This window comes from Hyaena hyaena, unplaced genomic scaffold (assembly GCF_003009895.1).
Source record: "Hyaena hyaena isolate Hyena2069 unplaced genomic scaffold, ASM300989v1 scaffold_118, whole genome shotgun sequence".
Lineage (NCBI taxonomy): Eukaryota > Metazoa > Chordata > Mammalia > Carnivora > Hyaenidae > Hyaena > Hyaena hyaena.
This window is the reverse complement of record NW_024080751.1, coordinates 730,130-753,131: the sequence shown is the minus strand read 5'-3', so window position 1 is coordinate 753,131 and position 23,002 is coordinate 730,130. Positions and strand designations below refer to the sequence as shown.

Sequence of the window (23,002 nt, the reverse complement as noted above, 5' to 3'; positions counted from 1 at the left end):
CACCACACTCAGATAAAGTGCAGCATGCTCGCCAAGGGAGGGGCCTGCTCTCTGCGGGGCGAGGGGGCGTCCCTGGGGCCCCGAGTCCGTCCCTGCCAAGCGGAGTCCGAGTCTCCCCGGCCCCACCCTCCGAGAGAAGCCGCCACCCTTCCACGGCTTCAAGGACCCCCACCCCACAGTCTCCTGGGACCTGTGGCTCATGCGCCGGCCCACCCACAGTCCAGCACCTGCCCAGGCAGGGTTTCTCAGCTGCACTGCGTGACCCCCGGCGGGGGCTTCGAGACCGGTGCCCAGCCCCGTCTCAAACGGGTGGGGTCAGGGGCTCCCCACCTCCCGAGCAGCGTCGCCTTGCTAAGGTCCTAGCATCCGTCTCACCTCCCGTGCGCTTGAACCCGTGAGGACCCCCACCTGCTGGCCCCATGCCTTGTCGCTGCCAGCGCCCCGCCCCCTTCTCCCGCCCGCCAGCCTGGACACCCCGGCTGTGCTGGAAACACCCCCTGGCCGCCCCGACACTCACAGCTGTGGGCCTGGGGCGGCACCTGCCGCGGCCTATTTACAGCCCGTCATTTTCTAAACCAGGAAGAATTTGGGGTGGGCCTCCCTCAAATGCGGAGGCCAACAAAGGCTTCCAAGGTGACATTTGTGCAGACGGGAACAAAGTGGGGAGTGGAAGATGGGGGAAGGTTCCAGCAGGGGCACCACCAGAAGTGGAGGGGGGCTGCAGAGGCCGCGGTGGCCGGGACAGAGATGGCCGAGCCTGGGGCCAGGGGCGAGGCCAGCCCCCCCAGACCCTGGGGGCAGCACGGTGGGCCGGGGTCTGGACTCACACCAGGAAGCGGGCCACCGGGGCTCCGGAGCAGGGAGGGGACGGGACGTGTGGTCTGAGGTAGGAACTCAGGGAGCCAAGTGGGGTCAGGACCTCATCCGTGTCCGCTAGGCTGGAGGCGGTGAGGGCAGCCGGAGGCCGAGCTGGGGGTGAGCGGAGACTGTGGGAGTCGCCTGGGCCGGGAGAGCGGGTCCCAGGTGCCACCAGAGAGGGGCGGTGAGTCCGGGGCTCGTGCGGGCAGAAGTCGCCATCTCAGTGAGTGGAAGGCGTGGGGCTGGGCCCCTGGGCTCGCAGGCGCGCTCGGCCCAGGAGGGGCAGTCAGAGGAAGGGCGAGGGGAGGCAGGGGGCGGAGCCGGAGCGCCAGGCAGGGGGGTAGGCACCGGCTCACCACCCACCCCAACCTGCAACGCCCTGGCTCAGCGGGCTGGGGAGACCCTGCCGCCCGCCCTTGCCAGCTCTGCCTCTGGCGAGGCTGGCCGCGCGGGTCCGTGGGAGCCACCGCAGCACCCCTCCTCCCTCCACGCGTGCCCGCACGGTCCTGTGCGCATGGCTGTCAGGTCCGGGGGAGAAAGTAACGGGGAAGCGACATCGGGGGGACCGGGCCCCGAGCCGGGCAGGCCGCGCGGCGCCCACCCGACCAGTGAGGGCCAACAAGGACGGCCTCTTGGGCCCGTTAACTTAAATCCAGCCTCTCCAGAGACGGAAGGACGGACGCAATGACGTGAAGCAGAATCAATAAAGGACAGACAACCGGAAACACAGCGTGGAGGACGCAAAAGGAGAAGCAGGGGTGAGGCGGGCGGGGCGGTCGCGGACACCCCGGAGCCCGGGCTGCAGGGTCAGCTTGAAGACATCTCCCCTCAGGCTCAGGAAAGGGTAAAAATAGAGAACGCAGCTGTCGGCACCATGCAGGGGTACAAGCGGGAAGCGGTGAGTGAGGACTGGGGAATGTTCAAGTAAGCAGTTTTTAAAAATCAGAAAATTAGAAGGGCACCTGGGGGGCTCAGGCGGTTGAACGTCCGACTTCGGCTCAGGTCATGATCTCACGGTTCGTGGGTTCGAGCCCCGCGTCGGGCTCTGTGCTGACAGCTCGGAGCCTGGAGCTGCTTCGGATTCCGTGTCTCCCTCTCTCTCTGCCCCTCCCCCAACTCGCTCTGTCTCTCTCTCAGAAATAAATAAAAACATTTAACTTATTTCTGAGAGAGAGAGAGAGAGACAGTGTGAGCAGGGGAGGGTCAGAGAGAGAGGGAGACACAGAATCTGAAGCAGCTCCAGGCTCCGAGCTGTCAGCACAGAGCCCGACGCGGGGCTCGAACCCACGAACTGTGAGATCATGACCTGAGCCGAAGGCAGACACCGACTGAGCCACCCAGGCGCCCCTAAAATTTTTTTTAAAAAATTAGCAAGTTAGAGAAGATCTAAAACCTCACACTGAAAAGCTCAGAGAGCCAGATGGAATCGATTCTTAAAACACGACCTTAGATTCTTTCACGCAAAACATGCCGAAGATAATGAAAGCACTCCTTAAAAGGAGTCAGCTTGATCTCAGAAGACGGGAAGCACGATAACCCAAAGTGTTGAGGGAAAAGTACCCAAATTTCACATCTGGGAATTATCTCTGGAATGAAGGGGCAGAGGCATGTCCTAAGTCTACAAAGTCTCAGAAGGGGAAACACGGTCCTCTTTGGCGATCGGGGGTATGCAGAGGGAGGGTCCACAGAAAGGGGCAAATAACCAGAAGTTGGGCCCAATGGACAGGAAAACCCAGTCCCTGCGAGACGTGGTGGAGTCACTGCCGACTGGACAACAAAGCCCTCCACACGGACAAATTCTACAATTCTAGATTGTTCCACTGTGGCTAGTGTGTGGCAGGCCAGGATTCCTGAAGGCCACCAATGTGCTTGCTTCATTCGGAGATGGGCGGCAGCATGGTATCAATTTATTAAACTCCTGAAACATAAATCTTGGGAGACACCACCAGGAGGAAGAAAATAGAAGGTATGACCTTCGAGGTAGCGTTTCCTTTACGGGAGGGGATAGACCGTGTAAACAGAGGCGTAACCCAGTGTGGCAGAAATGACAATAAATGTAAGTGAGCTTCCAAACCGCGTGGAGAGGCACGGCCCAGCCTCTGCCTCGAGCCAGCGTGGGGCAGCCAGGATCGGACCGAGGGCACTCGGAAGCCAGGAGGGTGTACAGGCTGTCGTTCTGGGAGTTTCCAAGGGAAAGACGGTGTTTTCTGCAAACAGTGCAGGGGCAGCTGAGGGTTTGAGTCAAAACACTGGCCTCTCCCCTCATCTCCCGCCACGTGCAAAAGCTGATGTGAAAAATGTTATAAACTGAAACATAAAAGCCAAAACAAAGCTTTCTAGAAGGAAATATAGAAGTACAGACTCACAACCTCGGGACACGAGCAGGACCCATAAAGCAGCAACCATAGAAGGAAAGCTAATAAACTGCATCGTCAAGATTAAGGCTTTTCTTCAAAAGACACCACTGAGGAAATGAAAACTGTAGTCACAGATGAAGGAAATATTAACTCATTAAAAGGAGGCCGTGTGTAATGAGAAAATGTTTCAACACTTCACTAAACAGGACACACGGGTGGCCAAGTGAACCACGACACGGCGCCCAACAGCCCTGGTCTCCAGAGACGAGAAAGTGGCTCACACGGTGCAGCCCACACCCGGGTGTCCCTGAGGCTCTCAGCAGGGGCACATGGCCGCACGGCTGGGAAGCTTCTGGAAACACCTCCCGGGGCCTCCCGGGGCCCCAAAGTTCTACTAGGTATTTGCTGGAGAAATGAAAACATGCCCACACAAAGCCGTGTGTGCGTGCGTGTGTGTGCGCACGTGCGTGTGTGTGGGAAGCAGCATGATCCTCACAGCTCCCAACGGGAAATAATCCACGCGTCCATCAGTGAATAAGTAAATGGCAGTGTGTTCACAGACGTGTGCGGATCACATACGAACCACAGGGGATGAACGGCCAAAGCAGGCTGAGCCAAAGAGGCCGTGCACAAAGGAGGATCCTCCATTTGACAAGGTTCTAGAACACACGAAGGCTCTATCGCGATGGCGGTCGGGGCAGCGGTTTCCTGGGGTGGGGGAGGGGCTTTCTGGGGAGATGGAAACGTTCCATCCATGGGCTTGGGTGGTAGCCACGTGTTGTCCACGTTGTAAACAGTGACGGGAGTCAGGTTAGCGGTTAGCGGTTAGCGGTGGAAGCTGAGTGGCTGCGCTGTTGTCAGAAGAGGTAGACTTCAAACCACAGGACGCGGCCAGAGAGGAGGGGACATTACATAAGGCTGGACACGGGCAGGACATGGCAGCCTCAATGTGACAGGAAGCAAACGCTGACCGAGGAGAAGGGGACAGACCCACAGCGGCCCTCGATGGCACTCACGCCCACTGGGGAATCGAGAGAGAAAGCAGATGGAAGCCCAGAGCAGACCCCTCCCCTGACCTGAGCTGGCCGGCACTGCTAGAACCTTCCCCAAACCACAGCAAGTGACACCTCCCTGCCAAGCGTACGTGGAACACTGGCCCAAAACAAGTGTCACACGTTTCAAATCAAACTGAGTAGTTCTCTGTCTAGGCTGACAAAGGCCAAGAATGGGCATTTTATAGAATAGTCGATTAACACTCGATAAGAAAACCAGCCGCACGACTCAGCTACAGAAATGCACGGGGCAGCACAGCTGTGTCCCCACCAAACGGCACAGACGAGATCCCTTGCTGTGGACGGGGACAACCAGACCCTGAGGCAGGAGGCGAAGCGACACAGCCCTGTGGGCGAACCACCGGACCACGGCCGACGGCTGGTTCCCCCGGGGGCACACGCCCCCACCCCCACCCCGCGCAGAGCAGTGCGCCCCTGGGGTTACAGCCGACAGAAGTGTGCGGATGACCACAGCGGCTCCAAGACGCTCACGGCAGAAACACAGCCGCCCCGGGGCTCAGTCGGGTAAGCATCCAACTTGGTTTTGGCTCAAGTCATGATCTCACGGTTTGTGGGTTCGAGCCGCACAACGGGCTCTGTGCTGTCAGCACGGAGCCTACGGGGGATTCTCTCTCTGCCCCTCCCCCCACCTCTAACAGCCCCAGCCTGGAAACAGCCCAAACGCCATGGAGCGGGGGACAGATAAACAGGCTGGCGTGGCCTCACACGGCCCCACAGAGCAGCCGGGACACGCTGACTGCGGCCGGTGCGGCACATGGACGGAGCGGGGAAGGAAGGCCGAGGAAGGGAAGCTGGCAAGAGTGCACGCCGCACGGATCCCTCTCCATGAGCTTCAGAGCGGGCAGGACGAATGGGCGCTGTGGCGGGGCGGGCTGCGTGGCCGCGGTCGCCCTGCGAGAGGAAACGGGCCAAGCTAAGGCCCTGTTGCTGCGCCCGAGACACGCGAGGATCCAGACGTGGCGGCAGGTGCCGAGGGACCGGACCCCACCAGCCAGGTGGGCGGCATCTGGCGTTACCTGCCGAAACCCGGTAGGAGCCCCGCTCCTGGCGTGCGGCACCTTCAGACTGCAGGCCAACGTACGTTGTTATTCAGACGGAAAGGGAAAACTCCAGAAGGAAAAGTCCAGAGCCCAGGACTGCAGGAAAGCCAGCGGTCACTGATGCGGAATGCACTCTGGGACCACGAGCCTGTCACTAAGCAGTTTCTGATTTGTGGGCCACGAGGTCTCATGGAACCACCCAGGCCTGCCTCTGTCCGTGCCCTGGCCGGCGTGGCCTGCTGCCCCAGGTGTTGTCCAGGGACTTGGAAACCTGGCGAGAACGGGGAGGTGCACCGTTGCTTGGGGAGCCGGGGCACCCACCAGCACACATGTGCCCACAGTTCTCTGTGCCCCGTCTCAGCTGGTGCAGGTGACCACGCAGCGCCACGGAGAGACCAGTGCCATTGAAAGAAGGATCTGTTATTCAATGTCCCAAGAGAAGAGGGCACGCCATGCCCACAGGGCCACCAGGCAGGGCAAGGGGAAGGCCAGGGCCAGGGACCTGGCCCGGAGTGACTTGGCAGTCACGGCTGGGAGTAGTGGCTCCAAGTGGCAGGTGTGGGGGCGCGCCCGGCCCCAGGCTGACGTCCACCACCCCGGGAATGGGCTGGCGCTGGGCGCCGTGCCTCCCCAGGCCACCAAGATGCCAAACGTCACAAGGTGCAGAACGTAAGAACAAGGTTAATACGGAGAGACATCAGGGCACACACCACACAGTCCTCACAGTGGCTTGAGCCATAAGCCTCAAAAACAGGAAGGACTGTCTGTTCACAGGTGACAGAGAAGCAAACGTGTCTCCCTTAACTCAGGTGGGAACGGGGCTCAGCAGCTCCTTTAGGTGTGACGCTCAGCGACCCCCTTCCGCAGGGCTCCCCTCACCCCACAAGGGGCCAGGTGGGCTTTCCGGGCAACCGTGTCGTCCGCGTGCGGAGCGGGGTCCCGGCTCCTCGGTGGCCCGTCTAGTACAACTCAGCGACGTGAGGGCTGAAGATCATACATTTTGGTCACATGTAAATTTTGCCTCAATCAAAAAAAAATCAACCCTGGAGGCAAATATGACAAGATAGTGTTTGTGGCTCATTTGGCAAGATGGGAACGTGGTACTTGGGTTTTTGTGTGTGATTTTCTGATACTATTTATTGAGTCTCAAACAAAGACACGAAAACAAGGAAGGGAAAGGGGGTGTCTCCCTCCCAGCGGCCCCACAGTCTCTCCTGACCAAGAAACGAGCATCGGCGGCTGCCCCCGCCCCGCCCCCCCCCCCCGGCACATCTGCAGCCGGCTCAGCTCCCGTAAGGACTGAGGGGCTTACAGGTGAAATCCGCCACCCACGGAAGGCTGCCCCCAGACAGCCCCCGGCGGGCAGGTGCAGGTCAGAGCCGGGCGGGTGTGGCTGGACATTCAGACCCTCAGGTCCCTGTCCCGCTCCTGGGCTCTAGGACCTTCCGGCCCCTTCGCAGGTGCCCAGGCCGGGTGGGGGCGACAGAGTGGCCGCACCCCGTTATCACTGCCGACTGGGACCAGCGATCAGGCATGGGCAGCGACCCGTCCTCGGACCGGATGCTTAGTCTGTGCTGGGATTTGAAGGTGACTTTTCCCTCCACGCCGCCAAGTACCTTCTGACCCAGGCACCTCGTGGGCAGGGTGGGGCTCCACGCCCGCTCCTACCTGTCACGCGGCACCCCATTAGCCAGGGGGTCTGGGGAGGTCCACATTTGACCCCCAGTATGAGGACCAGATTCCTTGGCCTCCGGGTGGCCTCTGCGTGCGTTGTCCTTCCCCCTTCCCCCCACTCAGGGCGCCCACGCCCACGCCGCCCCAGGGCGTTTCCCCAGAGTCACAGCCATACTATCAATGCCACCTTGTGGGGGGAATGGCACCGGCTCCCCCAGCTGTGGCCCTCGGGCCTCCCCCTGCCACCTCGGGTCAGCGTGGTGGTGCACTGAGGCACAGCCTCCTTGGCCATGCCGGCCATGGGACGAAGCCCAGGAGTTGGGGACCTGTGGGCCCCCCAACACACATGACATTCTCTGGGACCACTCTGCAGAGGGTCCCGGAGTCAGCCCGGGTAAGCTGTCCTCGGGGACCCTCAGCATGGCCACCACACCTGTGCTTCAGACAGGGTCTTCCAAGGGGCTGTGCACAGGGGGGACCCGCGGGGGGTTGGGGAGAGCCCGCACAGGGACCCCGCACACTGGACACTGCTCTGGGGCCCTGCAAACGCTTCCCAGGACCTCTCCAGGACCCCAGGGAGGCGGATGTCCAGAGTCCCCGGAGCGAAGGGCACCCATGCCCGTGGGGCGCCTGTCTCTAGACTCCCCTGCACGCCGGCCCAGAACTTGCGCTGTCACTAATTTACCCAGAATAAAACAAGACAAGACAAAATATCCCTGCTTGGACCTACTCCTAGCAAATGAGAGAGGGCTCTGTGGGGGCCGAGAGCCGGCCCGAGGCCGCCGCGGCAGGGGCTCCGATGCCCGGGCCTCCACGATCCCACAGGGGTCGTGCCCACAGAGGGCACTTTGGGGCTGACAGCGGCGGAAGGTCGTGGCCCCGGGGCAGCTGGGACTGGAGCTGCTTGCCGAGTGGTGGGACGTGTGTCCTGGGCAGGAAGCCAGCGTGTCACCATGCTCCAGATAAACTTTAATGAGACGCGGGCCGTGACCCGCCCTCCAGACAAGAACAGGCCTCTCCTCGCCGTCCCTTCCAGCCCGGCCGCCCCCCCCCCCCCGCAGGCCTCAGCAGCACCGGCTCCTGGGGGGCGGTGGCCCCCTCCAAGGCTGTCTTGCAATAGGCAGAAAACGGGGACGATCTGGCAGGTGCTGTGACCCCGCACAGTTAAGGAACCGCTGGGACAGCCAGGCGCGGATCCCGGGCGGCAGGCGCCTGCCCTGCGCCCCTAGATCATGCCAGCCAGCCACGGGGGCAGGAAGAGACCCGCGGTGCCCAGCAGGCAGACGATGATGAACACCCACAGGAAGATGCGGTCGATGACCATGGCCACGTACTTCCAGTCCTCCTTCACCTGCAAACACAGACGCGTGTGGTCACTCCCAGCCCGCCGCCTGCAGGCTCCGCCCAGACCTGCTAGAACCCGGGACCTGTCCCGACAGATCCCCGCTTCCCCACCTCGACGCCCAGGTAAGCACTCCGGGTGACCGCCCGCACTGAGCTGAGCAGGAGGGGCTCAGAGACGCGTCCTGCTGGCCAGGGCCCGAGCTGCCCCGGGGTCAACATCCCCTAGCGGGGCCAGCGGCGCAGCCGCCACGGGGCCTGTGGTTTGGGGCAGTGGCCCACCTGACGTCCCCTGCCTGGCCAGGAGCCCAAGGGCCAGGGAGACGGAGACAGGGACAGCCTCTGGGACACCAGCATCCAGGCTGCTTCATGGTGAAAGTTTGGTGAGCTTTCACCTCACCAAAGCTGGGAGGCACACCATGGAGAACATCAAGTGCACCCCCATTTTGCAGATGAAGAAAATGAGGCCCAGAGAGGGGATGCCCACATGCCTTGGCTTCTCAGGGCCAGCGCCAGGAGCATCCTGGCGGGCCCCATGATGGACCACGTCCAGAGAGTGACGGCCAAGGCCCAGTTGGCCTCTACTCCCACCCACCCAGTTCCAGGGGGCGGGGCTCACAGGCCACCTGGCCTCCGGGGTCAGCGGGGTCTCCTGGCTCTGTTCCTAAAGTCCCTGGGCAAGCAAAAGGCAGACCAGAGCACTGTGGGCAGGCTCTGAGTAGGGCACGGCAGCAGGAGCGGAGGGCTCCTCGGAGGCGGTGAGGGGGGCCCTGGCTTGAGGTGAGGCCCTGAACGCGGAGGCCAGAGGGCACGTCACCTGCAGCCATTCACCTGAAGGAAGGTGGCAGTGCTGTGAGGGTACAGGTGGGACCCTGAGGCACAGGGGGCAGCTCAGGGCAGAGGCTCAGACAGACGCAAGCAGTGGCGGGGCCGGGCGGGTGGGCCAGCGCCCGGGGAACCGGAGAGGACGCAGCCCCGGGCCCAGGCCGGCCGAGCGCTGATGGGCAGCCTGGGCGGGGGGCTCAGCCCTGCCGCTCTGCGGGGTAGAGGGCACAGGCGGCTCTTCTGCCATTTTCTGATCTGATTTCTCAAGTGACCAGAGCATCCTGATGGCTATAGACCAAAGCGAAGCTGCAGAGCAAACGAGGTCACTTATAAATAAAAGTCCATCCAGGACCCTCCGTTCCAGGGAGGCTGAGAGGCGCCCGCTTCCCCCGCTCTGTCTTTGGACTCCCCCCCCCCACACCCCCATCCTGCACATGAAAGGCCCTCGCGGACAAAGCCGCCCAGAGCATCTGAGGCCCGACCTCATCAAGGCAGCCTGGCTCCCTGGGGCCTGGCGACGCTCTGAAACCAGAACCAGGTCGTGGCGGCCAGACCCGCGATGCGGATGAATGGCGGGCCAGGCCCCCTCTGGACAGGCACCGCCCAGCCACTGGGCTGCCTGAGGGTTCTGGTCACACTTCTAACGGTGCCCATCGCTCCTCAGCAGTGCTCAGACCCCCACATTGAGTCGGGGCGCTGTCTGTTCTTTCAAGAGCTGGCAGCAAAATGGGGTCCAGGGCAGAACCTTCTGGAAACCTCCAGAATGGCTTCACAGCCTCTTGAGGTTCAGCAGGGCGCCTGTGAAACAGGGTGAGCTGTGCAGACCCAGCACCCCTGCTCCTCTGCTGGGCTCACTCAGCCACAGGCATGTGGTCCTGGGGCCACACGCGTCCCATAAACGATCTGGGGCCGTGACCCAAGGGGCAGCAGCGGCACCAGCGGGCAGGACACAGTTGACAAGGGCAAGATCAACTCGCCAGGGCAGAGGTCGGGCCCCAGGCTGACCGGCAAATAGCGGCCCAGCAGACTGACCGGGGCAGGCGGCCCCTCTCACCTCTGCCCACGCTCTGACCTTGCAACGTCCCCACCTCCCTCCCGGCTACACGGGGTCCTGAGTGCCAGCCAAGTCTGAGCTGGGATGGGTGGACGGGCGTCAGTACAAGATGAAAGGAATGCGCCCCAGCGGTGGGGGTCAGGCAGAGATGGCCCGTCCCTGGGCCCACTGCCCCCCAGCTGGGTCCTGGGCACCTCTGGTGACCTCTCCTGCGTGAACCAGGTAAAACAGGCCGTCCTATCTCAGCCCTAGAGGCTGACACTCAGCAAAGGGACTGGGGACACTGTCAGGGCACCCTCCGATCCCTGCTGGTGGCTGGGAGCAGGGGGGGTGCACCGGCCCAGGGCCTCCTCCACAGCTGGGGTCCCGGGTTCCCCAGGTCCTCGCAGCCAGGCCAGCATTAGTGCCCCTTCACCTACAACTCCCAGCTTGACCTGCAGGGTGCTGGCCAAAGAGGCAGGGCTGTGCCCTAGACCCAGTCCTACGCTCTCCCTACCCCTCCTCCTCCGCCCCGGGGCCCAGCCCCCCCAGCCGCTCCTCAGAAGCCCACTCCTGACTTGGACAAGGCCTCCCTGCCGCCCGCAGGCTCCCTGTGTCCTGAAGGCCAATGAGGAAGCCCCTGTGGTCCACTCTCCGCGAGACGCTCTGGGCCACCAGCCCCAGCACCACCCCAGGGACCTCCCGCCAGTGTCAGATGCTCAGGGAAGAGAGCGCAGGACAGGGTGGGGGCTTGGGCTGCATGCACCCCAGAGCTCAGGAGCCTGGGTCTGGGCCCTGCCTCCTCTGGAGACGAAAGGGAAGCAGAGAGCCTCTGCCCAGCCAGACCCAGCCACGGGCAGACACTTACCGAGAAGTCTGTGTCTTCCGCCTTCAGATGGTCTGCGATGTACTGGATGCCCTCTACGGCCCGCGTCAGCTCCGGGGACAGGGGCAGGTGTCGGGGGGCAGCTTTGGTGCCTCGGGCTTTGAGCACGGCGTTTGGGGACGGCTCCTTCTGGCAGCTGCACTTGCACGGAGAGGGCTGGTCTGGGGGCGGGAGCTCGGCCGAGCTGGCCTTCAGAAAGGCGGGGGTGCCGGCCGCGGGGACCCCAGCCCGGGAGGCGGCATCGTCTTGGGGGACGCAGTACTGGATGCTCCGAGACCGGCACCGGACGCCGTCCTCCGTGGCTTCCGCGGGCCCGGACATGTGCTGGACGCTCAGGGACCGGGCCTTGGCGAGCCCTGGGGCCCGGGTGCTGCTGAGTTGGTGGCCGGGATCCGGCGAGGGGCAGGGGCTCCCGTTCTCAGCCTCCGAGGGCTGCAGAGCAGGGACCTGGTCCGAGGGTGACTTGCAGGCTGACCCGGGCTCGTCCAGCTCGTCCAGGGGGCTGCAGAAGGACGGGGACGGCGAGGGGCCCCGGCTCCAGGCTGCACTCGTGACGTTGGGCTCCCCCTCGGGCTCGGGCCAGAAGCCCGGGGCGCCGGCCATCTTGTGCATGGACTCAATGAGCCGCAGGCAGTTGTCCTTGACCACGGACGGCCGTTTCATGAAGAGCAGGCGGGGCACGATGTCCAGGAAGACCCGGCGGACCCAGGCGGGCATGGTGTGAGTGCGCGGGGAGCGGTGGTGCACGTTGAGCACAAAGACGGTGATGACGATGGACAGCGTGACGAAGATCATGGTGAAGAGCAGGTACTCGCCGATGAGCGGGATGACCAGGGAGGTGGAGGGGATGATCTCGGTGATGAGCAGCAGGAAGACGGTGAGCGAGAGCAGCACGGAGATGCAGAGCGTGATCTTCTCGCTGCACTCGGACGGCAGGTAGAAGACCAGCACCGTGAGGCAGGAGATGAGCAGGCAGGGGATGATGAGGTTGATGGTGTAGAAGAGGGGCAGGCGGCGGATGACGAGGGCGTAGGTGATGTCCGAGTACACCTCGGCACAGCACTCGTACTTCCTTGTGTTGTAGGCGCCCACGGCGTCCACGATGGCCCACTCCCCGCTCTCCCACAAGTCCAGCTGGTCCACGCGGCTCTGCATGCTCACCAGGTCGATCTTGGCCTTGTCGTACGTCCAGGACCCGAACTTCATGGTGCAGTTCTGCTGGTCGAAGGGGAAGAAGGTGACGTCGATGCTGCACGAGCTCTTGTAGATGGCAGGGGGCGTCCACTGCACCCGCCCATCGTGGAAGAGGTGGGCCTTGGTCAGGTGGGTGACCGCAAAGTCCCCGTCCGCGCTGTGAGGGAAGAGAGGGGCGTGAGGCCACCAGCACGGGGCCCACGCGCCTTCCCGTCCGGCTGCATTCCCTCGTCTCAAGGGGGCAAAGCAAGGTGGTGGTTTTCCAGGGCCGGGGCTGGTGGCCCTGGGCACATGGCCAGCCGCCCGCCCCAGCTTATCACCCTCCCCCGGGGGGCACAGCCTGACGGTGGTGATCACTTGGGCGAGAGGCAGGGATGGGGCCCTGCACCTGCCAGCACCAAGGGGGTGCTGGCGGCTGGTCCGTTTCTGTTCTGGAGCCAGAGACCAGTCTGTGGCAGGACCCACGGGCAGCCTACAGGGGGGTCAGGCCCCTGCAAGTGCCCGAGGTCGGGGGGCTCCCATCCATCGTGTGAGGGCAAGGGGGCAGCGCCCCTCCCCATGCCCCAGGGCAGAGGGCAGAGAACAAGGCTCCTCAGAAGGTCTGGGCCCCCACCCGCATCCCATGCATATTTGTATCCAGGTGGGTTCAAGGCAAAGCAGTCTCTCCTGGGACCCATCTCTGCCCACCTGGCCGTCCACACCATATGCACAGGAGAGCACGGACGTGAAAGTGGCTGCCGGGCACCACATGGCAGAACTCGGCAAGGCCCCCGGGGACTGAACCTAGTCCCTTGCAGGCCACCCTGGGATTTGGGCGGAGGCCAGTCTGGTCACTGTCTCCTGCCTCAGACCAGGTGTGCTGGCACCGCTGAGCACTTTGCTCCTCTCTCTCCATTACCCCCATGACTCACAGGTGGGAAGGACCCCCTTCCCCGCACAGGTGAGGACCCCAGGCCACGTGATCGGAGACGACAGGGCCCGGCTCTGGCCACCACCCTCCCGCCTGGCCCTTGGCCCGGGGGGTGTTGGTTCCTGTGCACAGGCTGAGTGGGGGGTGGAACAGGGTTGGGGGTGGGGGGGACTGTCTGTGGCCCCAGCTCCCAGATGGCATCATCTGCCTCTGTCTCCACGAGTGCCTCCCGCAGCAGCCCAGGAACCCAGTCAGCCCAGCGCCCGCAGTCGGCCCCGCTCTCCTCTGTGGCTGCGAGCAGGGTCCCCCGCCAGTGGCACCACTCTCCTGGCCTCAGTCTCCCCCAGGACTGCGCTGTCCACTTGGACTGTGGGTGGTGCCCCCCGCTTGGCTCTGAAGGGCTGGCGGGGAACCTCCCCACGGACCCGCGGAGCCCCAAGGACGTGGCTCGAGGACCACCCTTTGCACCATGGAAGAGGGGGTCACCACAGTCTGCTGGCCCAGCAGCTCGGCCAGAGGAGCTGCCCGCTGAGACCCCCGGGCTCTGGAGGCCGCTGCTCAGCCCTGGGTGCTTGTCAGGCGCCCACCAAGGCGCTGCTCAGAACCCAGCTTTCCGTGCCGGCTGATACCCCTGCTTTCCACACCACCCCAGGTGCGCTCAGCCTGGGCCCAGAAGCCCCGGGCCCCAGTGCACACCTGCCTGTCCCCGGCATCCGGCTCAGAGACACCTGATTCTCTCAGTTGGCGCCAGTCCAATTCCACGACCCCCGTGAATCCTCCCAAGCTGACGTCCAGGCCAGCGGCAGGTGGAGACCCACGAATGCACCCCCGTGAAGAGGCCGGGGCTTCCCACGGGGGCCGCTGGACGCAGCCTGGGGCCGGGGCTCCCTCCCTGGCAGAATGACGCAGGACTGTCCTCTCCCAGCAACATCCCTCCAAACCCGAAGCCTTGCCCCTCTGAGGCACAAAGCAAATGAACCAGCACCGCTAAGCAAACATTCTGCACGGGGATTAGAGGCTTCAATCAGCGTGATGAGCCCGGCAGCCCTGATCCTCCAGGCAGGGCAGGGAATGTTCCAGAAGTTCACTGAAAGCAACCCCAGGAACTGGGAATCTGCACCCAGGCCTCTGGGTTGTGATGCCCAGAGACAGGATCAGAGTTTTCTCCTGGGGCACAGCCCGCCGACCCCGTGCCCCCAGCTGCAAGGCCGGCGTCCAGCCCAGACCTGGCTCAGATCCCCGAGACGCCTCCCGGGAGGCCGTCCTTGTCTGGACCCGTGGCCTGGGCCCGAGGGTAGACAAGCTCCCTGGCGTGCAGCAGGCGGGCTGCGTCTTGAGGAAGCAGAGGATCTCAGAAGGCGGCCAGAGGGTCCAATATCTTCCCATCCTGGCTCCGAGGCCCCCGGTGGTGCAGGGGTGAGGCCCAGTGCAGGGGCGAGGCCCGGTGCAGGTTGATGAAGCACCCAGCGGTTTCTGGCTCCACAGCAGGCATCCCGCAGGGCTGTGCCTCCAGGGAGCCGAGGAGCATGGACACTGGGCTGGACGGTCAGAGACCGAGAACGTTCTGGACTCACCGTGTGCAGCTGCGGCCACAGCAGAGCAGGGGAGATGTCCCAGCCTGTCCGGGCTCCTGCTCCAGCCCCGGGAACCCCCATCCACGTGGTGCTATGTTAGAGGCCTTTCGAGATCCTCTCCCCAAAGGGCCCACGTGGAGAAGCCTCCAACCGATGGGGTTCCCCAAAGCCATCAGCGAAGCTGCCCCCCATCTTTCCCCTCGCCCAGTAGCCCAGGGTGGCCACTTGGCCACCCTCCAGTGGACACCGGCTCGGTCAGCCGCCACCCGTTGCTCCCTACTGGCGGTGGCTTGGCCAGCATCGGCCACCGGCTCTGGGACCCGTCATCGCCCAGACGGAGCCTCTGTGCCGACCGCAGACTCACAGAGAAGCTGGGGGTCTGCCCGATACCTCCCCGGGGCCTGAAGGAGGAGAGACAAGGAGGGACTCTGAGTGTAGCCCCGTCCTGGGCTGCAGTCCCGGGGGGTCTGTGCAGATCCCAGAGCTGCTTCTCCGCCGGCATGTCCTGCCCAGGGAGGGCCTGGTGTCCCCACAGCGCGAACACTCCCCTGGGGTCCCAGGGCGCGGACACTGATGATGCATATTCTCTGAATCAGTCCCTCAGGCAGCTTCGGTGCTAGGTCCTGGGGTGGGGGTGGGCGTGGGGAGCAGACCGTGGGCCCCGGGAGGGCTGGGGGGGGGCTGCAGGAGTCCGGGGCTCCCGGTTCGGGAGGGCTGGTCATAGCAGAGGAGAGTGCCCGGCGGGAAGAGCCTTCCACTCCCGGAGCGGAGCCCCTCTAATGCATCTGCGAAAACCATCAAGCTCTTCCCGTCGTTATTACTGGAATCAATTAAGTTGGAAAAGAAGCCCAATCGTTTTTAATCAAATAGCAACGTTTTATAGGTCAGGCCCGTTGCCCGGAAGGGGCTTTGTACCAGGGCCCATTGGGGTCTGGCAGTGGGGAGGGCAAGGGTCCAGGGGGAGCTAAGTGCTTCCATTTGCTTTGTTCGTAAGTGCCGTGGGGACTGCTGCCCAGGCCTGAGCCCGAACGAGGCGCCCGGCTGTGACCCAGCAGTGACACGGGGACAGAGGACAGCAGGCTGCCCCGGGCTCAGGATCCTGCAGCAAGGGTCCCGGGAAAGGACGAGCTGGAGGCCCCTCTCTGCCGTGGCCATGCCTGGAAAGCACTGGCTTCCGGGCACAGAATCGCCACGTCCGTGAGCAGATCCAGGGAGGCGTCCGCTCAGGAGTGTGGCGGTGGCGGTGCTGGGAAGGCTACTCGCGCGGGGGTGGGGGGGGTGGGGGACTGGGAGCAGCAAGCTGGGCCGGGGGGTCTGGGAGCTTCCCGCACAGCAGCGAGGTGTGTGTGGACGGGGCCACCTGCCCAGCTGGGGACGGATCCTGACAGTGAGTGCGGCCGGTAGGGGGGTGGCTCCGGGGCCCTGCAGTCACCCTGCGACTGAGTGGGGCGGGGGGCTGGTCCAGGCGGGGACGGAGCCCCTGGGGCCCTCGTCTCCTGCTTTGCTCACCAGTCACCCCCAACCCTGCCCCCTCCTTTGCTCACCCCTCTTCCTCCAGAGGCCTGAGCCCTGGCTCCCAACAGCGGGGCCCTCACAGGCCACCGCCTCTTGCTCACGCCTGGATGGCTTGGTCACTCACGCCTGGACACAGGTGCCCACACCCCTGCCCGCTGACTTCCCCGGGGCTCACTTGTTGTAGAGGACGATGTCCGGCCGCCAGATGAGCTCAGAGGGGATGCGGATGGAGGTGACGTTCTCGTAGTCGGCGGGGTCCCAGCGGAGCTTGTAGTCATGCCACTCCTGGGGGCAGGGGTGGGTGGGGAGGGAGCCATAGCCATGGGGAGGGGAGAGGGCGGTGGGGAAGGGGTGTGGGGGGAGGGGGAAGGAGCGGGGGAGGGAAGGAGGGGAGAGGAAGGGGGAGAGGTGGAAAGAGGGGGAACGAGGAGGGGTGAGTGGTGGGGGGAGGAACTGGGGGGTAGGGGCCCCAATCACTCACCTGCTTCACCCACACGTTAGTTGTCATCATCTGGTTTTTTTCATCCTAGGACACGGAGAAAAGGGTCATTGTGACTCCCTGGGGTGACTGGAGTCTCTCTCTCTCTCTCTCCCCATCACCCTCCCCCTTCCCTCCTTCTGTCTCTACATCCCCCCCCCCCCGGGCCCTGAGTCTTTTCCTCGCCCACAGGCTTGTGCTGAATACTGGAAACGGACAACCTGAGAAAGAGTGAGTGCCTTGTTCCTGGAGGCAACCAAGCCCAGGATGGTCAGCCCGAGGGAATTTAGAGATGTGGGGATGCTGGAGACCCGCTCCAACTGGTCCGGGGGCCCCTGAGGATGGACGGTGTCGGCGAGAGAGAGTGAGAGCCCCGAGAGTCTCTGTGATCACCAGGCAGGCATCTCTGCTCTGTCGGTTTTGGTGTCTTTATTTATAGGTCAAACGTTAACACGGCATCAGAAAATGGACTTTTTACAATGGATAGTTCTCTGTGATGTTTTAGAAAATGTACAGAAACAGGTTTTACAGAAATATTCTCACAGAACTGCCCCAATTAGAGTGACATTGAGTAACTAAGGAAATAACAGGGTGTTCTTAGTGAAAAACAGGATAAGATACACATCGTAATAACGATAAGATTGAGTCATAGGTTAAGCTGTAGATGCTCGTATCCATCCCATCCCACCGCCAGGGGAAGGGAAGGGGCTTGTGGAACGTAGGCCTTAGGGAAGGGGCTGCTACCCATCACCCGTGAGCAGAGTGTACGTGGTACTTATGTTCTGCCCTGATCTGTTCCTTCTCTCTAAGTCAGGCTCTTTGTCTCCGGGCAACACTTGAGTGTCCAGTGATACTCTTTACGGCACCGGAGAGCCAACCGTACCTTCAAAGAGTTTAGCTCATTTCCAATACGCAGAACAGCCTCTTCAAGTGCATTTACCTCTGTGTCTACTTTTATGATTTCTTGAACAGCTAGGGCGTGGGAGACATTTCTGGTTAGCTGTTTACATGCTGAGCTGTATGAACCTCTTGGACCAGCGCAACGGACGAAATAGACTGTACACGTAAAGGTCAGTCTTTTCGGAGTGAGGGTCACTGGCCTGTTCACAGCTCAAGGGAAAGTATGGAGGGAAACAGGACCTGCTGGAGACACGATGTCGGTTCCCATAATCGAGAGAAGAAGTTCCCACAATAAGTTCCTTCACAGGGTGCAGTCATCATACCGGGGCCAGAATACGGGGACAGGTCCCTCCCAATACCAACCAACAAGGCGCCTTGGGGGCCGGGGCTCAAGCAGAAACAGCTGAGTGGGGGTGGATACCGGCGTCATCTGATGGCAAGAGACCGTGCCAACTCGCCTTAACCTCACCAGGAGCTTTCTCGACTCGTGGGCTCAGAAGGCTCCCAACAGGGGGACAAGGACGCTGAGCCCTCCCAGGCCAGTGGGGACAAGGCTTGCCCCACGCAGGTGGCCAGGGCCCGGCGCCCCCCAGCCACGGCCAGACGTGTGCGGTGGCTCCCAGGCGGCCGGAGGACAGCCCCCTCCAGGGCCCCTGCCGACGTGCGCCCACCCTCCCAGCTGCTCAAGACGGGCCTTGGTGACCAGGCGCCTGCCCCTCCGGCTTTAAAGCAAGCCAGGTTCGCACAGGCTACCATGCTCACCAGGCTGGCCCCCGGACACACGTCCCCTTTAGGACCAGAGCCTCAGCACCCTGAGGACAGGTAAGGGGCTGGAACAGGGGAGGTGGGGGCAGAGACCCGATCGGTTCCCGCTCAAGGTCACAGTGTGGTCACTTGTCCAGGCGAGGAGGCTGGGCCGCACACCCTGAGAAGTCCCACGACCCCCCACCCTTCACGGCCCCCATCCCCCTTCTTCTCCCCTGGTGACTGGGGAGGGACATCTGCCACGTTGCTGGGAAGCAGGACCCCAGTGCATGTTCCGTGCAGGCACACAGGGTTTGTGGCGACAGGGAGCCCCAGGGCCTCACACTGAGCCCTGTGGGCGCTGACACCAGCCTCTGCGAGCCACAGCACACCGGCCCCCTTGGGACACACCCAGGAGGGGCTGGCCTCGGGTGGGCTCTTTGCCTGAGGTGTGGGGAGGACTCCCTCGGGGCGCACGCTGCCCACAGGGCCTGAGGACAGGGGGCCAGACAGAGGCACCGGGTGCTGGGGCAGCGTCTGAGCAAGTCTCTCCACCCAGTGACGGTCCAACCTCCCCCCCGGCACCACCCGGCGCCGGGAAAACACAGGCCGGCGGGGAAGACTGGTCATCAAACCAGAACGGCGTCTGGTGCCCAGACTAGGGTCAGGGTGGGGTCTTGTGCCCGAAGGCTCAGGCCTGGCCCCTGCCCACCTGCCTCCCCAGGGGACAAGCCCCGGCCAGCTAGTTCAGGTAGACGGGATCATGTCCCTGCCGCCCCCAGGCACTGCCCTTGATCCTGCGGCCCCCAGACCACCCAGGGCAGGCCACCCGCTGCCTGAGCAGGTCCCCCACCCCCAACATCCAAGTGTGACCTGAGCGGTCCCTGGAATCGGTGTGGGACACAACATCCGATGACCTCAGTGACACGGTGCTGCCTGGCCACAGTCCTGCCCGCCCTCCGGGTGAACAGTCTGCCCTGCTGGGCCCCATCCAACCCACCCCCGAGCTCCCCAGGCTCAGAATGAGCTTCAAGGTAGCAGGGCCCGGCCTCCTTCCTCTCGGGGGCTCGACCCCCCCGCCCCGACACAGCCCTGCAGCAAGTGCATAAGCCCTGCAGGGGCTGGGCAGAGAGGGGCCCAGACGTGTGCCACTGGCCACTCGTCAGCACACGCACGTGTGCAGGCGAGCCGGGCCAGCTCTGGCGCACACAGCAGACACAGCAGGGCCTGGGAGCCCCTCTCGTCCTGCCAGGCACGTCCTGCCCCCGGGCGGGGGCTCAGGTGCCCCAGGCCTCAGTCTCTCCCGGGCACTGGGGGCCGAGGCCGTGTGGCGCCCGGGGGAACCCAGGTGGATGGCCCGGCTCGGAACTTTGAACAGCGAGCAGCCAAGGGCCGCGCGTGCCCAGCACTGGTCCAGGCCACGTGTGCGGACCGCAGGCTTCACCCGCCCTGTGCACCTCAGGCCGCCTTCTGGCTGGGCCTCGGCCAGAGCACCTGCAGGTGCTGTTTGAGGCCTGGCTCCAGGACGCCGGAAGGCTCTTCGGGACGCCTCTGAGGACAGCGTGGACCGACCGGGTCTCTACCAACGCGGCCCGCACGCAGCCCTTCCTGTCCCTGCCCCCTGCCCAAAGCCCCTCAGACGCCGCCCGCGAAGCGGGACAGGCTGCCGTTCCACTTCACCGGAGAAAAGGCCAATGGCCACTCGATACACACGGCACCAGCCTGGGATCGGGGCCTCCAGACCCCGGCGCTGGCGGCCCCTCCCCTCACCAAGCAGACTCAGGGTGGCGATCCTGGCAGGGGGAGGGGCTGGCATTTGGGGGTATCTAAGCGCCCTCCCTGGAACCAGAGCAGGCGGGATCTCCAAACCCCGCAGGCGTCAGGCCTGGGGCCTCCCCGTGGAGAGCAGCCAAGCGCCCGAGGCCCCTCCTGGCCGGGCTGGAGCCTCCCCTCCTAGGCACTCAGGCCCCCAACCCAGTGAAGCCACTGCCCGGCCAGATCTCCCCCACAGGATGGGCCCCCACCCAGCCCTTCCAGAGCTGTGGCCACTCGGAGGCTGGACCCCCAGCACCCCCAGCAGCCTCCTCGGTCCCCAACCAGGAAGGTAAATGCACCCAAAACTGTCCGAGCCTTGCTGGGACGGGGCACCGCACTCCAGGCCAGCGGGGAGCGGGGCTCGCCGAGACCAGGGGACACAGTGGGGCCCGAGCACCTCAAGCCACAACCCCACAAAGGCTCCTACACGCTGACCGCTGGCGCCGCACGGCACCTGCCCTGCCCCCCAGAGGTGCGTTCTGCTCCTGGCTTCTGAAGGTCGTGGCCCCGCCGACGACACTCTGGTGTTGTGGTTTCCTACGTGGGGGCGGCAGGGAGCAAAGCTCCGGGTGGGGGTGCGCGAAGCCCGCCTTTCCTCTGGGGTCCCCCACGAGGGCGTGTAGGCAGGACGCTGCCGGGGCTGGACACGCGCAGCTCGCATGGAGCTCGGACGGCAGCCCCCCGCGCCTCCAGGCGCCCCGGCCAGGCCGGCCTCCTCCGGGCAGGCGACAGGAGTGCCCTCGGGCAGAGCCTCCACTGCTCAGAGCCGCCCGTTTCCCACCCTGGGCACCTACCACATCAATGAGCTGCGCGATGGACAGCCCGAAGTGGACGAGAACCACATCCGAGATGTTGGCCACAGGCCGGGACCACTTGTTGTAGCCGGTGAAGAGCTTCTTCAGCAGCCGCTCCTCTGCGTGGGCCCGGGTCTCCACGGGGCTGCTCCCTGTGGCACAGGGAGGCGAGCGGCTGGAGGGCGGAGGGTGTGGGCCTACGGCCGCCCACCCCGGCCTCCACCTGGCTCCGCCTTCCTTCCAGTTCCATCCACCTCAGGACATTTGCACATCCGGCCCTACTCCTGGCCTCGGTTTCCCTCCTACCCTCTGGGTAAACATGTAACTCCCTTGGGGAAGCCTTTCCAGACCCCTCAAGCACCCTGCACGGTACCCCCAAAACAGACAACTGATCTGGTAACTGCTGATTGGGGTAAGTCTCCCTGTCAGACGTGACTTCCAGAAGGAGGGGCTGAATCTCCAGCTCCTGGCAGAGCTCTGAAAACCACAAGGTGGGGATCGCGCAGGATTCCAGGACAGTGGGGACCAGCCCAAAGCGGGGTGGGGAATGGGGAGCCCACTTCCCGTAGCTGCCAGCAACCCTGAGGTACCAGCAGACCCGGACACCCGTTCCAGCACCCTGCGTTCCTGGACGGACACAGAGACTGCCTTCCATGAGTCAAGGGTCACCCCCCACCCCCCCAACACACACTCCCTGGGAGGGGCAGCTGTGACCCAGCCCAGCCCCAGTGACCAGCCTGTAATCTGAGGACCCGCCTGTCTCTCCTGGGCACCTGCACTGGGGCCGCTGCACCATAAGGGGGTCTGGGGAGGAGAACAGGCTACCAGCTCACGGGAGAGTCACACGCCCGGGTTAGAAGGGGACCCACAAACAGTCCTGGCTCAGTCCCGGGCCTTTCACGCTCAGTCCAGAGCTCCCCAACCCAACCTTATTCCTCCGGCTCCCTTGAACCGTGTGGCCCACCCCTCACTGGGGAGGCCGGGAGCTTAAATTCCCTCCCCCAACCTACAAATACCAAGGTGGCTGCCCCGGGTGGGGGAGGGGAAGGCGGAGGGGGCTGGGACTTCGGCTGTCCCGCTGAGCCTGGGGCGGCCTGAGGACGCGCGGGTGGGGTGAGGTCAAGGGCGCGAGCCGCCGCTCTGACCCCCCATATCAGGAGCAGGCATGGGGGTGTCTGTCTGAAAATGTGGCCAAATGGATAAAGAGGGGGAGAGACGGCCCCCGCCTCTCTTTACCCAAGTTGGGGCTTCTGGGTCCAGCTCCCAAAACGGCAGCCCCCCATCCCCACCCAAACCCCTCTCCCGCACGGGCGGGCGAGTTAACTCCTTCCTCGCCCGGCTCAGTCCGCACCGCAGGACAGCCTTTCGTCTGGCGGGGGGAGCCTCCGCGGCTGCCCCGTTGCGCGCACCCGCAGCTCGGGACCGCAGCCAGGAGCCCCCCCTTCTCTGGCTCCGGAGATCCAAGGCTTCCCTGAACTGGACGAAAGGGGGCCTGTCGAGCGCCCCGAAACTTACCGGGCAGGAGGCCGGCGCCCAGCAGCAGCAGCAGCGGCGGCAGCAGCGGCGGCAGCAGCGGCGGCGCCCCGGGGCCCCCGAGCTCCATGGCGCACCGAACCGGCTCTAGACGCGGGCGGCTCCCGTCTCCGCCGCGCCCCCGCTCCGAGGCCCGCGCGCGCCCAACTTCATGCCCCCGCGCCGCGCGGGCCGCTCGGGCCGCCGGCCTGGTTCCGCCGCTCCTCCCGCGGGGCGCGGCGGCGGCGACCGGGCCGGGAGCGCGGGGCTGCGGGCTCAGCGGCGCGGCCGCGCCCGGACCTGCCCGCCTCCCGCCGGCGAGGAGGAGACGGAGGAGGGGGAGGGAGGGGAGGGAGGGGAGGGAGGGGAGGGGGAGGCGGGCGAGGACGGGAGGGGAGGAGGGCGGACCGCCGGCCGAGAGGGGGCGCGGAGGCTGCGCTCGGCCGGCCCCGGGGTAAAGTTTCCGCCGTCCGCCCGGG

At 64.3% G+C, this 23,002-nt stretch overlaps 1 protein-coding gene across 1 annotated transcript; it reads right to left on the bottom strand.

Annotated features, from left to right (window-relative positions):
• Positions 1-7,953: 7,953 nt before the first annotated feature.
• On the bottom strand, positions 7,954-22,614 carry CHRNA4 (cholinergic receptor nicotinic alpha 4 subunit). The gene is made up of 6 exons (XM_039236925.1): positions 22,527-22,614; positions 21,012-21,163; positions 16,762-16,806; positions 16,456-16,565; positions 11,070-12,438; positions 7,954-8,353 (listed from the first exon to the last, which is right to left on the bottom strand). Exons 1-6 carry the CDS (start codon positions 22,612-22,614, stop codon positions 8,228-8,230), a joined length of 1,890 nt encoding a protein of 629 aa, XP_039092856.1. The 3' UTR covers positions 7,954-8,227.
• Positions 22,615-23,002: the final 388 nt, after the last annotated feature.

Bases quoted from the DNA above. Each gene is read 5' to 3' on its own strand.
- CHRNA4 (XM_039236925.1), bottom strand. From the start codon at position 22,614: ATGGAGCTCGGGGGCCCCGGGGCGCCGCCGCTGCTGCCGCCGCTGCTG. The intron at 12,439-16,455 runs GTGAGCCCCGGG...CTTCCCTCACAG, and splicing joins GACATCGTCCTCTACAACAA to CGCGGACGGGGACTTTGCGG. The intron at 8,354-11,069 runs GTAAGTGTCTGC...CTGTGTTTGCAG, and splicing joins CGGAAGACACAGACTTCTCG to GTGAAGGAGGACTGGAAGTA.